The sequence below is a fragment of the Cyprinus carpio genome, chromosome B17, assembly GCF_018340385.1.
Source record: "Cyprinus carpio isolate SPL01 chromosome B17, ASM1834038v1, whole genome shotgun sequence".
In the NCBI taxonomy this organism is placed as follows: Eukaryota; Metazoa; Chordata; class Actinopteri; order Cypriniformes; family Cyprinidae; genus Cyprinus; species Cyprinus carpio.
The window spans coordinates 19,785,730-19,801,021 of NC_056613.1; the positions used below are offsets into that span (position 1 = coordinate 19,785,730).

At 37.0% G+C, this 15,292-nt stretch overlaps 1 protein-coding gene across 2 annotated transcripts in view; it reads right to left on the reverse strand.

The window, feature by feature from the left end:
• The window catches only part of crim1 (cysteine rich transmembrane BMP regulator 1 (chordin-like)), a 133,046-nt gene that overhangs the window by 46,370 nt on the left and 71,384 nt on the right, over nt 1-15,292 (reverse strand). For both annotated transcript variants that reach the window (XM_042742700.1, XM_042742699.1), the window contains exons 3-5: nt 5,530-5,772; nt 4,316-4,436; nt 3,372-3,493 (exon numbers count right to left, since the gene is read on the reverse strand). In XM_042742700.1, the coding sequence (XP_042598634.1) occupies nt 3,372-3,493; nt 4,316-4,436; nt 5,530-5,772 (486 nt within the window). The remainder of the gene's footprint in view (nt 1-3,371; nt 3,494-4,315; nt 4,437-5,529; nt 5,773-15,292) is intronic.

Genomic DNA, 15,292 nt, shown 5'->3' on the forward strand with positions numbered 1-15,292 from the left:
CTTTCTTATATTTTGAAGAATTTTGGTAATATTTGATTAGATGTTTCTCAAAATATGTTCTTTTATGTTCCACAGAATAAAGTCCTTCAGGTTTAGAAATGATAAAGGTGACAGAATAAATGAAAAAATGATGCAATTGTCTCTTATGGGTTACTTCTATGATACTTTTATGGTGTTTGGGATTTTTTTAAGCTAAAAAGCTTTAGTCTCCATTCACTACCGTTCCAAAAAAATAGTGACTGATATATAAATCAAAATTTTGTCTTTTTGTTCCACAGAAGAAAGAAATAGAGGAATTTCAACATGGGGCCGACGTGACCGTTTGTGGTTTTCTCGCATCTGTCTGCAGTGTACTCATCTGTTGTGTCAATTTGTTCATGCCACGACAGTCTCGAGGAGGTCACTCATCTAATGACATCTGTGTGATATCTTTTGAATATTAATCAGTTTCTGTCCATCCAAGGGGATGAGCTCATTTTCTCTTTTCATCGCTCCTTCATGTTCTCCCCCACCAGGGCCGGCGCTAGCCATTTGGGTGCCCTAAGCACAAATGCTTGGCGGTGCCCCCCCCCCTCCCCTCCCCAACCAACCACCCACCCACCAACCAAAGAAATAACTACCATTCAGAATTTCTTAGTTAGGTTCTCTTTACTTCCAAAATAACTGCTGCAAATGAATAATTGGAACTGAACAATGTAAACACAGAAAGTTAAAAGTGCAAAAAAAAGTTTAGTGCAAATAACAGTATAAGTGTATGAATTTTATGAAGTATGAATTTTAAAGTGCACATTTTAAAACTGCAAATAACCATGCAATTATACACAGTACACACACATATATCATGTAGACACAAACTTTTATTTTGGATGCGATTAATCGAGATTAATCTTTTCCCAGCCCTAATAATTTGATAACTCTGTGAATATGAAAATATACAAACACTGAGATTGTGTTTTTTTTTTTTCTAATTGCAGTTTCACCAACAGATGTCGCCCTTGGCCGAACCTCTTGAAAATGACCGCATGCCATAGTACAACAACGAAAAATCTTTATCTAAGCGGTCTAATTTGGCAAAATCACATCACGTTCAGTTGCAGGGTTTTTCTAAAGTTCAGACTGAGGCAGATAGACATTGTATTGAAGCGAAGAAATTACAATAGAAAAACTTATTTTTCTGCACTAATAGCTATATGCACACGTGACACAGCTGTAACGTACCGTACGGGGAAAATTTGCTTTATTGTCATTCAAAATATGACGATGAGGACCCCCACGATTGGCATTCCTTTCCTTCTCAAACAAACTGCATCTTTTTTAGCTCAAGTTTCACAATTTCCCCGGACCCCGTTAAAATAAAAGACTCAACATGCAGGGCTAAAAGCCCCGGATCTTTTGCACTACTAGCGACGCGGACGCGCCGACGCCCCTGGACATGCATACTACACGCAAGGGCTACAAAACAAACATTTTTATTTAAAACATTGTCTTACCTGCAAGCGACGCGCGAGCATCATCCCGCTGTCTCTTTCTTTTTTCCGCCCCCGACTCTTGGTGCCTTTTCGAGGCCATGTCTGAGGTCGGTGTCTGCCAAATTTGACATTTTTTGAGGCATAATCGAACAGACCACTGGGAGGTCGGTAAGGGGGAGCACCAGAGGGAGACTGGCACAGAGATTCACCTTTTTCTCGACTAATTTGGTCTAGGCCTATATTACTTTTGTATTGCTTTTGTATATTAACATGCTTTTAGAAATATTTTATTTGTTATTTATACTAGTAGCCTATTGTGATGATTTTTTTTCACGACCCAGATTTTTTGGTGCCCCCCCAAGCACTTCGTGCCCTACGCGTAGTGCGTGATGTGCGTGTGCGGAGCGCCGGCCCTGTCCCCCACCCCCCTCAGCTATGGAATATGAGATCGGCCTCTACACTGTACACAGCCACCGGTGGCCAGATGTTCAATTAGCCTGTATTTCTGTTCGGAGCTTTGATGCTCCCCGCGCTGCTCTCCGGCCTCAGCGCTTTGTTCTCAAATCAGCCTAAGGCTAATTTCGCCACCCGCTGTGAAGATGACACACAACCTGGCACCTCACACCACAATGCTATTTATGCTAGCTTGTTTATATACATACGTGCTTGAAAGGAAGGTGACTTGCCAAATGACGAATATGAAAAAGCGAGTCCTTGGGTATCACTCGCTTTGCTTCCCTTTGTTGGTGTGTCTTTCATGTATTGTGTGCCCTAGGCCTGGCTATAGGTGAAGCAGGAAGGAAATAAACAACTAGAGGGGAAGTAGGATTGCTTTCATGGGTCCCTTTATTCAAAGCACCACTCTCGAGCCTTTGTGTTTGGATGGAGGCCTGATTCTGTTGTCTTGTCTATCCACGAATATGGAAAAGGCCCAATGCACGACATACGGCCTGGTGCTCGCTGATGTTTCCAGCTTTGATTTGGTGCTGATTTCCTGTGGCTTTTGTTCACCTGTCGCCTGCAGTCTCTTCATCTGAAAGAGTTCTCCACCACCTGCACACAGCTCTGCTCACAGTGACTGTGGGGTTAAGCTCTCTCTTTCTGTCCCAATTCTCAGCGCAGGTTTTATTAGTTAGGGAGCACTGTGTAGTGTTTGTGTATGGCTGTGCATAAGAGGCACAAGTGCTTTCAAAAATAACAATATAGAGAATGTATTTTCAGTTTTTTGTCAGAAAATTGTTGTTAATGTAGCTCTAATTGCTAATGGGTGCCCTAAGCAGAACTGTATTGTTGTGCCCCCTCCCCCAAATATAAAAAAAAAATAAAAAAGATGAGGTGCGAGCGGTCACGGGCGTGGATGCGGGAATAGCGCGCATGTGTGCTTAGCCTACTGCATTCACTGTAAAATGCATATGTTCATGTTTAGAGTTTTATTTATATATGTATATGTTAATTTTAATATTAATATAGAACGAAAGTTTTTTTTTTTGACCAACTGGGATGGTGCCCCCCTGGGAGTTGGTGCCCTACCCAAACTGCGTACTCTGCGTGTAGGGAGCGGCAGTACTGCTCATTCACTTATGCCTTGTAGAGACACAGAAAGAGTAATTTGGGGAAATATAATAAGCTATGGCTTTTTGGGTTTTATTAAAACCATTAAATGTAGAATGAATTAAAATTCCATCCAATTAACATTAAAAACACTGCAAACTGATTTTTAAGAGAGAGAAACAGATGTAGTAAAAGTGTGTATTTTCTGTAGTGTGTTTTGGGTAATGTTCAGTTTTAGCTAATGGCCGGTTACTATGGCAGCAGCTGCAGGGTTCTGCCCACTGGCTAGACGACCTTCCCAAAACACCTACACATAAACACTAATTAAGACACACAGAAAACAGGACCTACCGTTGACGCACTCAAACACATCGCAGCACCTCCCAGGTGTTCCATCGCCACGGGACATGACCTGTGGGGAAGTCCCCGCTGAGCACTGTGGGAAGGCGCAGAGGCCAGGCAAACACTCACATCTGAGTAGAAGAGAGAGAGAGAAACAGGGAAATACAGAAAGAGAGAGAGAGAGAGAGAGAGAGAGTGAAGCTGGCAGGGTGTGTGTGTGTGGGGGGGGGTGCTGTCATACCTAATTCATAACAACAAAACACTCTCTTCTGTCACTCTAAAGTTATTAACATTCAGTGCTGAAATAATACAATATTAATGCTCTGACTTAAGAACCAGTGCTAAAATAGTGAAAAATAATGTTTTTTTGTTTTTTATTTTGGACAATCAACAGGTGTGAAGTCTGTCCTACACTGTGAGTGAGAGACAGGTTTAAATGTGCAGCCTGGACTGTGTGTGTGTGTGTGTGACAGATGTGAGCATGAGACAGGTGTAAGTCTAACCTATACTCTAACAAGTGTAATATCTAAACTGGATTATGAACATGAAACATGTAACATCTCACCTGGATCGCCAGCATGAGACAGGTGTAACATCTAATCAAGATTGTGAGCATGAGACAGGTATAATGGTCTATTTGGAATTGTGCAAGTGTTTTACAGGTGTAAAGTCTAACCTAGACTGTGAATGTGAAACATATAAAATGGTGCAACTATGAATGTGAGAGTTACATAGGTGTTACACCTTATTAGGATCGTGAGCATGAAACCAGTGCAATGGTGTAACTGGGACAGTGAGAGTGAGACAGTAACTTCTAAACTGAATTGTCAGTGTTAAACTAACCTACATTGTGAGCGTCAGTCAGATGTAACAGTATAACCTTCACTGTGAGTATGAGACATTCGTAACATTCTAATCTCAACTGTAAGTGTGTGACAGTTGTAACATCTAACCTGGTAGGAAGGGTGCAGCAGCCATCTGCTGTCAGTCTGACCTGCGTCTCATAGCTGTCTGCCGGACACTGGACAGGCTTCACTGGTGGACATTCTACTGTGCTGCAGTCTACACTGAACACTGAACACAAAACAAGACATAAAACATTTAGCACTTCTCATCAAAGCCTCTAATTAACACACCTCATCAAACTCTTATCCGAGCAAATGATTTACCTGTTATATCACACCGTAAACTACCACAAATGCAGTTTACATTGCTTAAGTCATTATACAATGTAGGTTTAATGTCAAACATTGAGTACAAAAAACAAAAATGAAATGTCATTTGCAGCATGTTAACATCATCCAACTGACATTTTCAGAGGCAAGTTATGATTATCTTTCAATGACATATTATAAATAATGTGAAGTGATGAATTCTTTAAAAATCTGTATTAAAAAAGTTCTATTTCATGTATATTTTACTTGTTTTTCAGAAAAGTGTCTTTTACCATATCGAACCTAATGCATTTGTGTTCTATCTACCAAACTGTCTCTGGAAGCAGAACCACTCATGTACAGTATTTTCAACAGCCCATGGATTTAGCGTGTCTCAAAGGCTTTGGCAAACTCCCAAATCCCGAAATCGCACTCTTTAGTGTATTGGGAAATTAATTACCGTTGTTTTTTATGTCATGTTGAAGCCAAGTGCCTATCTCTGCTCAAGGCTGCCATATTGCAGCAAAATACAGCATGACAGAAGAAGATATATTAAAATTAAGGTACTATGACAGCATCTTGAGATAACCTGCAAAGAATTCCAATCTATCACTAGCTGGTTCCTGGTGGGGATTCCCAAGACTCTACAACAATCCATCCACTGCTGTAGCAGGAAAAGAATTTGATATTGCAAGAAAAGTTTAAACTGAAAAAAACCAACATAAAAAAAAACAACACACAAAAATAAAAAACCCACAAAACAAAAACCCCAAAACATATACTTACCCTCATGTCATTCCAAATGTACTGTATGTTGTTTGTTTTTTATTGAACATAAAAGTTGAAGCTCTTAGAAGAACCTTTACACAGTCATTTTAACTATTTTATACTGGTTTATACTGGTTTGGTTGCTGTTAGCTAGTTACATGGTGACCTCCATAGCGTATCATGTGAAGATTGAAGAAGAAGTAATTGAAAAAGTCACAACACGACTTAATATTGAACTTTATTACCTGGTTTGCACTCGTAGAGATCACAGCACTCGCCAGGTTTGCCTGAGCTCTTGGATACCAGGATGTTGAGGTGCCCAGGCTGGCAAACTTTCCTCAGACACCCAGCTGGGCTACACACGCAGCGGCTGGGCAGGGGGCAACATTCACCTGGTGGAGCGTAGCCCTCGATCAATATGGAGTCCTCAGGGCAGCGTGGAGAAAACTGCACCTCACATCTCGCCTTGGAGCAGTCCGGCCTTTCCTCTGCAAAGAAAAAGAACACAAGTTTGTCATTTCTGATGTTCAGCTTTGCTTAGTAGATATTCTTTTCTTGTGAGTAAAAACTGGCAAATAAATAAAGTTACTCAGAGTTACTCACTGGTAACATGATTAAGAACTGCAATATGGTTTAAATTGAATTGTAAGAGCGACAGGCAGACTGTTGCCGATGTAAATGACATACACGATTCAAATCAAAAAGCAAAACAATCTATTAAAGAAAGCATCTGTCATGACTCACACCGCACAAAACTCCATGTGGTGATACATATGCAGAATATTCCTCCAAAAGCTTACAAAACAAAAATATGAGGTATTTGTCTTCATGTTTTATGTGACAGGTAGTGTTTCACCAAGAGACAGACTAGTTTGTCATGTATATGAGCTGTGACACATTGACATGCTGTTTGCCACATATATGCATGACAAAAAAATAAAAACAACATTGTCATGAGAATAAAAATAATACAATTAATGAAGAAGTTTCATCGGTATGGTCAGTAAGATTTTTTAAAAGTCTCTTATGCTGAACAAAGCTGCATTTATCTGATCAAAAATAAAATGGTAATATCGTGAAACATTACTGCTATTTAAATGTATTATAAAATATCATTTATTTGGTTTTAGATTTTTTTAGTTTATTGAATTTTCAGCAGCCATTACTCCAGTGTCACATGATCCTTCAGAAATCATTCTAAAATTCTTATCTGTTGAAAACAGTTGTGCTGCTTAACGTTTTTGTGGAAACTAATACATTTTTGAGGATTATCTGATATATTGAAAGTTCAAAAGAACTATATTTATTTGAAATTGTTGAAAAGTGACAAAAAAAAAAAAAAAAATTTAATGGACCATTGCGGAAAAAAGTATTAATTTCTTAAAAAATAAAATAAAATCTTAGGGCCAGTTTTACTAAACGGCAAATTAGCGCAAGAGCGCAATTCTAAAACGGCATCGATGGGAGGAGAAATTTCTGCAGGTGATTTACTGACAAATTAAAAAACACAGACGCAACATCTCATTTACATATCGACCAACCCAATATACAAAGCGCAGTGCAAATTAGCGTAGTCGCAAATAAAGAATAAAGAAATAAAGAAGCCACAGTATGTTGAAAAGAACCAGAGCCCAAAAAATGAAGGTTTGATAGACCTAGTATTGCGTGACTCCTAGTTGAGGGGTCCAAGTCGTCTTTTATTTCCTGGAGCAAATTAAAAATAACATGGCTTGGCAAAGGATATGTTCGGATAATGTGTTCTTCTGGCATTCAAATTAAATTAATATGTGAGGAAAAAAAACATCTCTCTTCTACCACGTGCTCTGTTCTCTGCGGTGCCTCCTCCTAGCAACAATAATTGCAGTACTTCAAGGGTAAAAATACTTTTTTGGACGTTAAATAATGGTGCAAATGCCAGTTATTTGAAGAGCGCAAATGTTAGCAAATCACATTGCGTGATTCATTTGAAAACTCTCCTCCCAAAACTTTTGCGTCTGAATGGGACGCTCCTACAAATGCACATTCTGTGTCCACACCTTTTTTCAGCGCTAATTCTTCATTGCTCATCTTTAGTAAATCCCGACAGTACAATTTTAATGCCAAAAGATGGTTTGCGCTGGTGCAAGCTGTTAGTAAAACTGGCCATTAATGTTCCCAAACTTTTGAACAGTAGTGTATGATGATAATAATAACTTTAAAATACGTTTGTACACTATAGCCAATTAGTTCTAAATTCACCTGGCAATAGCAGGTGGTAAAAAAAGGAAATATACTCTGTATAGATTTTTCTCAATTTCTTCCTAGTAATTTAAGATGATGTTATAAAAGTAGGGCTGACTGACATTTCACTACCAGATGATGAGCAGCTGCTTCACTCCCTTATTTTGAACTGAATATTGACCATGCAGGTCAAAGTCCAGCGTTTTATGAACACACTCAATTTGACCTTCCGTCATTCAAGGCATGATTGCTTTTATTCATTCTTTACAAGAGAACAACAAGCTTACAAAGGAGGAAGGCAGAGAAATTGAAAAGGTGCATTGGAGAGACGTAAAAAGAACCACAGAAAAGAAAACTCATGCTGATGTGAATGTGAATGAATGGCAAATGTCAGCAGGAGAGAAACGGTTGGCATGCTGTAATGCTCCTGTTGCTAGTGTGCTGTCTGATAACACTTGGTGGAGGGGTGTGTAACAACTGTAGACACGGCGCTACATGTTAAAACACGGGCGGCAATATTAATACAGCCACGGTTTCAGTTTTATGTAAACAAAGTAAATTGATCTGAGCTATACTGTGGGTTCTCCATCAATATATGCAGTCTTAAAGGGATGGTTCACCCCAAAATTTAATTTTTTTAATCAGCTACTTACTTTTATTTTATGTTTCTGTGAACACTATGGACTACTTTATAATATTTTTTTTAAGCTTGCAAGCCACCATTCTGATAATTAAGTCTTTCATAGGAAAAATTTTGGTTGGAATAATGCTTTTAAGCTTTAAAACACAATAGACTTACATTACACAATAGTTTGTGTAAAAAAACATACTGAAGTTTTAACATATATTCAATGTCAATCTTTTCTTCCAGTGAGCTGTAAAAATGCTGCAAATGAATCACTGAGTCAGAACAGATCAGTCTGATTCAAGTTTGGTTTTATGAACCATATCACTGAAAAGATTGGCCTTAAAAGGACATTACTATTTCACCTATTAATGTGCCAAGGATTTATGCCTTCAAAAGACTTCAAAAATGGTATGTGAGTTACATGGACCACTTTAATGGTATTTTAAGTGTTTTATATCCATTTTGAAACTTGAAACGTAAGCATTTTATGTCCATTTTGAACAGTTCCTTTTCACAGTAATGAATAGGAAAAAAAGAGCAACCTTCACAGTCTTCAGAATTTCTTCTTTTGTGCTCCATTGAAAAAACAATGATTTTTTTTTAATTAATACAAGGATGAAAAAGTGCATTTAACAAAACAAAAAACACTAAAAATATGGTCGATATACTGTAGTTGACAGCTAATTACACAATTACACCTCACAACTGTACATACTTCAATATTTATCCCGCCATATTTAAATATGCCAAGGATTTCTGGTTTCAAAAGACTTATATATACAGACTTATAAAGACTTAGTTGCATGGAACACTTTCATGGCACATTCATGTGTTTTATATCCATTTTGAAGCTTGAAAGTTTCGGTCCTCATTCAATGTGAATGGAAAAGAGTGACCTTCACAATCTTCAAAATTTCTCTTTTTGCGTTCCATGGAAGAAAGAAACATATAGTACATATTTGGACCAACACAAGTGTGAGCAAATTATGACAATTTTCCTATTCAGGTGAACTATCTCTTTAAAAGACCTCAAGACCCCTTCGCAAGTATATAACGATCAAACAATTGCTCTGAAATGATGAATAGCAAGAAAAAATGCACCGCAGGGCAAAACCACTGACTTTGTTGACTAAGGTTACATACTACGCAAGCATTACTCTGACACTGATTAATTAACTGCTAAACTTATTAAAGGAGATGTACTCAAGCCATTAAGCACATTGTTCACCGCTTTGTTTGATCTTGTAGAAAAATTACATCTGATGTATGAAATGCATGTCTTACAAAGAGACTATGGCCTATTATTGCCTTTTGATGTGTTATGATGTGTTAGGAGAGAAGAGTCCTCCATAGAGGTACTCCTCTCTTTTGAGAGAGAGAGAGAGTGTGTAATTACCTCAAATGATAGACAGAGAGAGAACATAATGCTTGTGAATTCACAATAAGAGCAGTGAAGATAGATACCTCTTTAAAAAGCTCCTCATATTTAAGCACTGTGTTTATGCGTCATTATACAAGTGCCCAGGCCTTTTGTTCTCACCAAGGATTTAAGGACAATTATGACGGCATTATTTTTTGTTTGCCAGCAAATGCCACTTGAATGTGAAATGACTTGATACACGAAGATGTGATGGGTGAAAATGAGAATACAGCGAATAAGTGACATGGGGAAGTGTCAAATGAGACATGTTGCAGTCACCAAATGAGACAGAATATCACAACACCTTGCAGTGATGGATGTGACATTTCATTTAACAAATGTATTAGACAGATGCTTTCATGGAAGGCGACTTGCAGTGCATTCAAAGTATGTGTGCTGCCTGGGAATCGAACCCATGACCTTGTCGTTCCTGATGCAATGCTCTACCAGATGAGCTACAGGAGACAGAAACTCATAATGTTACATTTTACATTCTTGTTCTTGTCATTAAAGTTCATCAAGCATACCTGCTCCATCTACGGCCATTAACATTAACAATTTAGAATTTTCATAGTGGATCGATTTCATAGTGAATAAAATTACAGGAGTTCATTTAAAGTTCATATGTTTATAGGGGTCTCCAAGTTGCCGTTTAAACATTTTCAGAGAAACCACCACAAGTGGAAGCTCCTCCACCCCCTTTCATCATCTGTACTTCCTCTTCACTCTCAAAATATTCAACAATTCCCAATACATTACTATTAAAAAAATCTTATTATAGAAAATAACCAATAAATTCCGGAGGACTGGCAGTGTCATAAATCAGTAACACTTTACTTAAAGCCTTTATATATAATGCATTACAAAAGTAGCTTTAATTCATTAATTATGCCACCTTATAATACCTTGTATGATCTCATGAATTATTTGAAACCACACTTATAATACATTATATTACTTATCTACTAATTGTTACACCTTTAGAAAGTATAATGCATAATAATAAGCCTTCAAATATAACACATTTTTATCTATTCTATTATTGGTCAGTAAACAATAGGTTAAGAATATATCTTGCAACAAAAGCAACACTGCTGTAAAACAAAATTAAGAAAAAAAAATCTATATAAACTAGTAAACCTAACAGATTACTAGTTGGTTACTGGCCCATCAATAGTCATCCATCTGTTTGCAGGACTGTACTTCTTGCTGAACCTTAATGGTTCTTATTAATTACACCCTGATGAAAGAAAAGGTGTGAAAAAAACTTCCTCAAAATGACCCCTCCTTTACCACGATGAGCGCTACCACTCAGTTCCTTTTTCATGTTTTTTTTTCACAGCCTTCGCTGTGATTTCTCTTTTGACAATGACAGCTGTTCACAACTGATCGCATGGACGTGGTTGCCAGGCATCTGCTGCTGAGATGGAAACAGATTGTTACATATAAATTCAATCTGGGAGCAGCCTCGACCCCTGCGCTTATCATACTTCCACCTCCTGAGATGCGACAGAACACACATCTCCAGCCTCTCACCATAATGAAGTCCAGAAACACCTGGTACAGTGCGAGTGCACAAAAGCATGGTAATGTCTGTTTAGATACCAGCTGGAAATCTATACGGTTCACATCTATGCCTAAAACATAGAGAAATTAAGTTCAGACATTGATTATTGTGCGATAATGTGCTTGTTCGTACAGAGTGCTTAATTTCGACCGATGAAAAGACTTGCTGGGCATAATTATTGCCTATAGAAAAGCTGTTCTTCAAAGCTGTTCATCATCAAATCAGCCGTCATTGATGGAGACAGGGCTCTGGCTGAGAGCAGCAGGTTGGCTTGGCACTGTAAAGTCATTACTTGTTATTCCACAGAGCCGGTGTAGGCTGCAAAGCCCTATGTGGCTACGGAGACCAGGGAGAAAGTGGCAAAGAAAAGCAAAGCCCATGGAGGATATGGAAAACTCACCAAATCACAGATAAACAAGCAGGCAGCTCCTACCAAGTAATCATTCTCAGAAAGGTTCATGGATGTAGAAGAGCTTCAATAAGTGCAGTAGGTTTTCAAATTGAATACTTTCCAGATCATTCTGTTTGTGCCCAAGCAAGAGCCTCTCAATACTGTTTGGCAGTCCTCACACTGTTAAATGTCATGTATTCGCTCTGGTTTGGAGAACAAATCTCAATTTGTGATGGCTTCAATCTTGTTGTCTTGTTGTGGACATCTATTATTCTCCGCCTACATCACAAATGAGTCAGCTAAGAAAACCCACGACAATATTTCATGACAGGCTTATGTGAAAGAAAAAAAGAAAAAGAAAAAAATCTTTTAATCTCATGTGTCATGTCATGACTTATATCATATATTATATAATAACATAATATAATATATTATGGATGCTGTTGGATTTATTAATACATATATATTTTAAATAGATTCATTAATTTATGACCTTTTTTGCAGCCAGTTGTGTTTTTGATCGCTAGTAGCAGTTTAATACTTTGTTCAGTTTTGAATTTTATATCATGTACGATATGCAGAATTGCCGGATGTTTAGTAAAAAACAAATTATGTGAAAATCTGTTGTAAAACAATTATTTTAAATGGTATTATTATTTCACAATATTGGTTGTTTTTTTGTTTTTTTCCCCCTGTATTTTTGATCAAATAAATGCAGCCTTGGTAAGCATAAACATTATATACAGTTTCATATATTATATGGAATTATTTTACATCATATATTTAATGCCATATATATATATATATAGATAGATAAATAGATATTATTTTTATTAAGTAAATAAATGTAAGATATTGTTGTATAATTACATTTTAAACTATAATTTTAAAACTCTATTATGAGCATGCCTGGAGTGCTGTATTCTCATTGACAATCAACTTCCTATTAAAGTATGTTCTAGCATTGTGTTATGCTTATAATAATTTTATTTAATATGGATTTATGCAATACCTGGTGCCTGTACCAAACCCAGGCTTTTAATTGCACATGCATAACATTTCAAAAGGAAAAGCTCCATCCCTGGATCATAGTGCTAAAAACCATAAAAAGCAGTTAGTTTTAACATATAAAAATTAATTTAGAACATCAGTCAAACTCTGATTTACCTTCCCACATGTCAGCAATCCATTTAAATGCAAAACGACAGAGAAAGGTTTGATGAAATGTAAATAAGGAAGGTGAAAGATCAGCTTTCTCAGCCTAAGGCAAACAAGAATGAGGAATAATTTGAGACGGTTCATGTTTTTCTTCACTGATGGAAGCTGCTCTGAAAGAAGCAAGGCACATCTGTACACAGTGTGCAGTTAAAGCACATTAACACTGGAGTGAGTTGAGCCACGTTCCAAAACACAGTGGGCTGCCTACATAGAGAACATTTTAAGGCAGTGGTTCTCAACTTTTGACAATATTCGAAGGACCTCTGGCACTTCTATTGTAAAATAAATACGTAGCTATGATGTGAGTTTTATGTTAAAAAATTATTCTTTATTTTTTATCGTTTTTAGAATCAAAAATTATGTTAACTAAACGTAAATAAGTTTAAGACTTTCTGGCCTGCAGGTTGAGAAAAACTGTTTTAATTGAGTACTAGCTATTAATTGCATCTTCAACAGAGTAATTTTATTTCTGTACCATTTAACCTCTCTAAAAATTATTGTATTACTTATTACTACTTTCTAAATCCCATATCAGCTTCAACCAGTTTAACAATACAAGGGCGGATATAAAACCACTCTTTATATTTAAAAAAATATAAAATTGCATACATTTTTCTCGAACTGGCCAAGTTGTTTAAAGGGGTAAGGTTACATTAAAAATATGCATTTTAACATTAAATGTTCAATTTTGATGTTAAATCCTCTACTGTTTTTATGTAGGCAAGAATTGTTCTATAGTCCCTACAGTATTTAAGTAACTAATTTAATTACAGAAAAATTAAGAGTAATACCTCACTTTAGTTTTTCAAGGGAAAAGTAATTAAATTACATTAATGAATGACTAAGTAATGCATTACACCTAAGACTGCGAGGGATTAGTATATACTGGATTTAAATGCAAATACAATTTTCTTTATTGGCATCTACTGTTCCATGAAGAATATCCATAGAACCTTTCCATTGTACAAAAGGTTCAGGTAACACTTTAGTGTAAGAACCAATTCTCACTATTAACTAGTTGCTTATTTGCATGCCTATTATTAACATATTAGCTGTTTATTAGTGCTTATAAAGCACATATTCTGCATGACCATATTCTACATCCCTAATCCTGCACAATACCTAAATTTAACAACTACTTTATTAAATATTATTAAGCAGCAAATTAGGATTTTATTGAGGCAAAAGTTGTAGTTACTGGTTTATTAATAGTGAGAATTGGACCTTAAAATAAAGTGTGACCAAGGTTCATTATTGTAATTATTCACACTTCACACACAAAAGGTCCTTTTAGGAAAACCAGAATGGTTCTTCTACTGCACTCACTGAAGAAACTCCCCATTTTGAGTCTTTATTTTTAAGAGTGTAGATCCTATTAGACACTCAAATGCATATATTTTCACACTGGATCCAGACACAAACCAGCAGAGAGTACACATAAAGAGAAATTAATCAAAATGAGTGTACATGAATACGGCCTTCTGATGACTCATTACGGGTGCTGGTTAATTGAGACAGTCAGAGAGAGCTCTTTACAGTCCAACAACTATCCACTCCACAATACCCTGCCCCTTGAGAACATCGCTGACACACTTCAACCAACCCATTACACACATCTGGATTTGGAGAGCCTATAATGGTCCACATCTGTAGAGCGTGCATGCCCAGCAGCGAGGGTGATTGAAGAGCATGCATGCACCAGCGCGCACACACACGTTACGCCACGGTCCACATTTGCTGTGTAAATCATTCCATGCTCAGAGGTGCTGTTAGCATATCATCATCTTTGAGCATCCATATGGACACGGCAACACTTTGTCCCTGTGTCTCGTTTCTCTGGCAACCGTTCACAAGTGTGTTTGGCGAGCCCTCACACAGTGAGGTGAGAAACATCTTAACACGTTTTCAAGATGACCGTGTAAAACATTAGGCAGGATGAAAACAGTTGCTGTAAGAGGGAGATATGTTTTTCTTTCATAAGATGGTAGGGGCCAGTGTTTTTCTGTATTTATGTATGTCTCGTTCAAATTCTAGTAAGATCACCAATGCTTCTGCACCGAATATTTTTCTCATTGCTAAATGATTTAAAAAGTAATTTCACCTTCAAACTCTTGCCTTTAATGACCAACATTTGCAAAATAAAACCATTATTTAAATAATTATAATTGGTAAGCCCAAACTATACTTTGGTTTTTACACATATGTGCAGTGCATTAAATGTAATTTCCATTATCAGTATAGCACATGCATACTGCACATGCACAGACGATAAAATAAAAAATAAAAAAACCTTGCATACTCTATACAATTTTTTTGTTTTTTGCACTAATAAGTTTGTGCACAAGGTGGCAACACTAGCCCGGCCAGTCCTTTCTTAGTCAAAGAAGAAACGAAGGTGATGGAACTAGGACAAACCACTGGAGACCACAAAAATAACAGATGATTGCACTGAAAATTTTTCTGATAATTTACTCACACCCAAGAAGTTCATGTCTTCTTTCTTCAGTTGAAAAAAAGTTAACGGTTTTGAGGGAAACATTCCAGGATTTTCCTACATGTAGTGT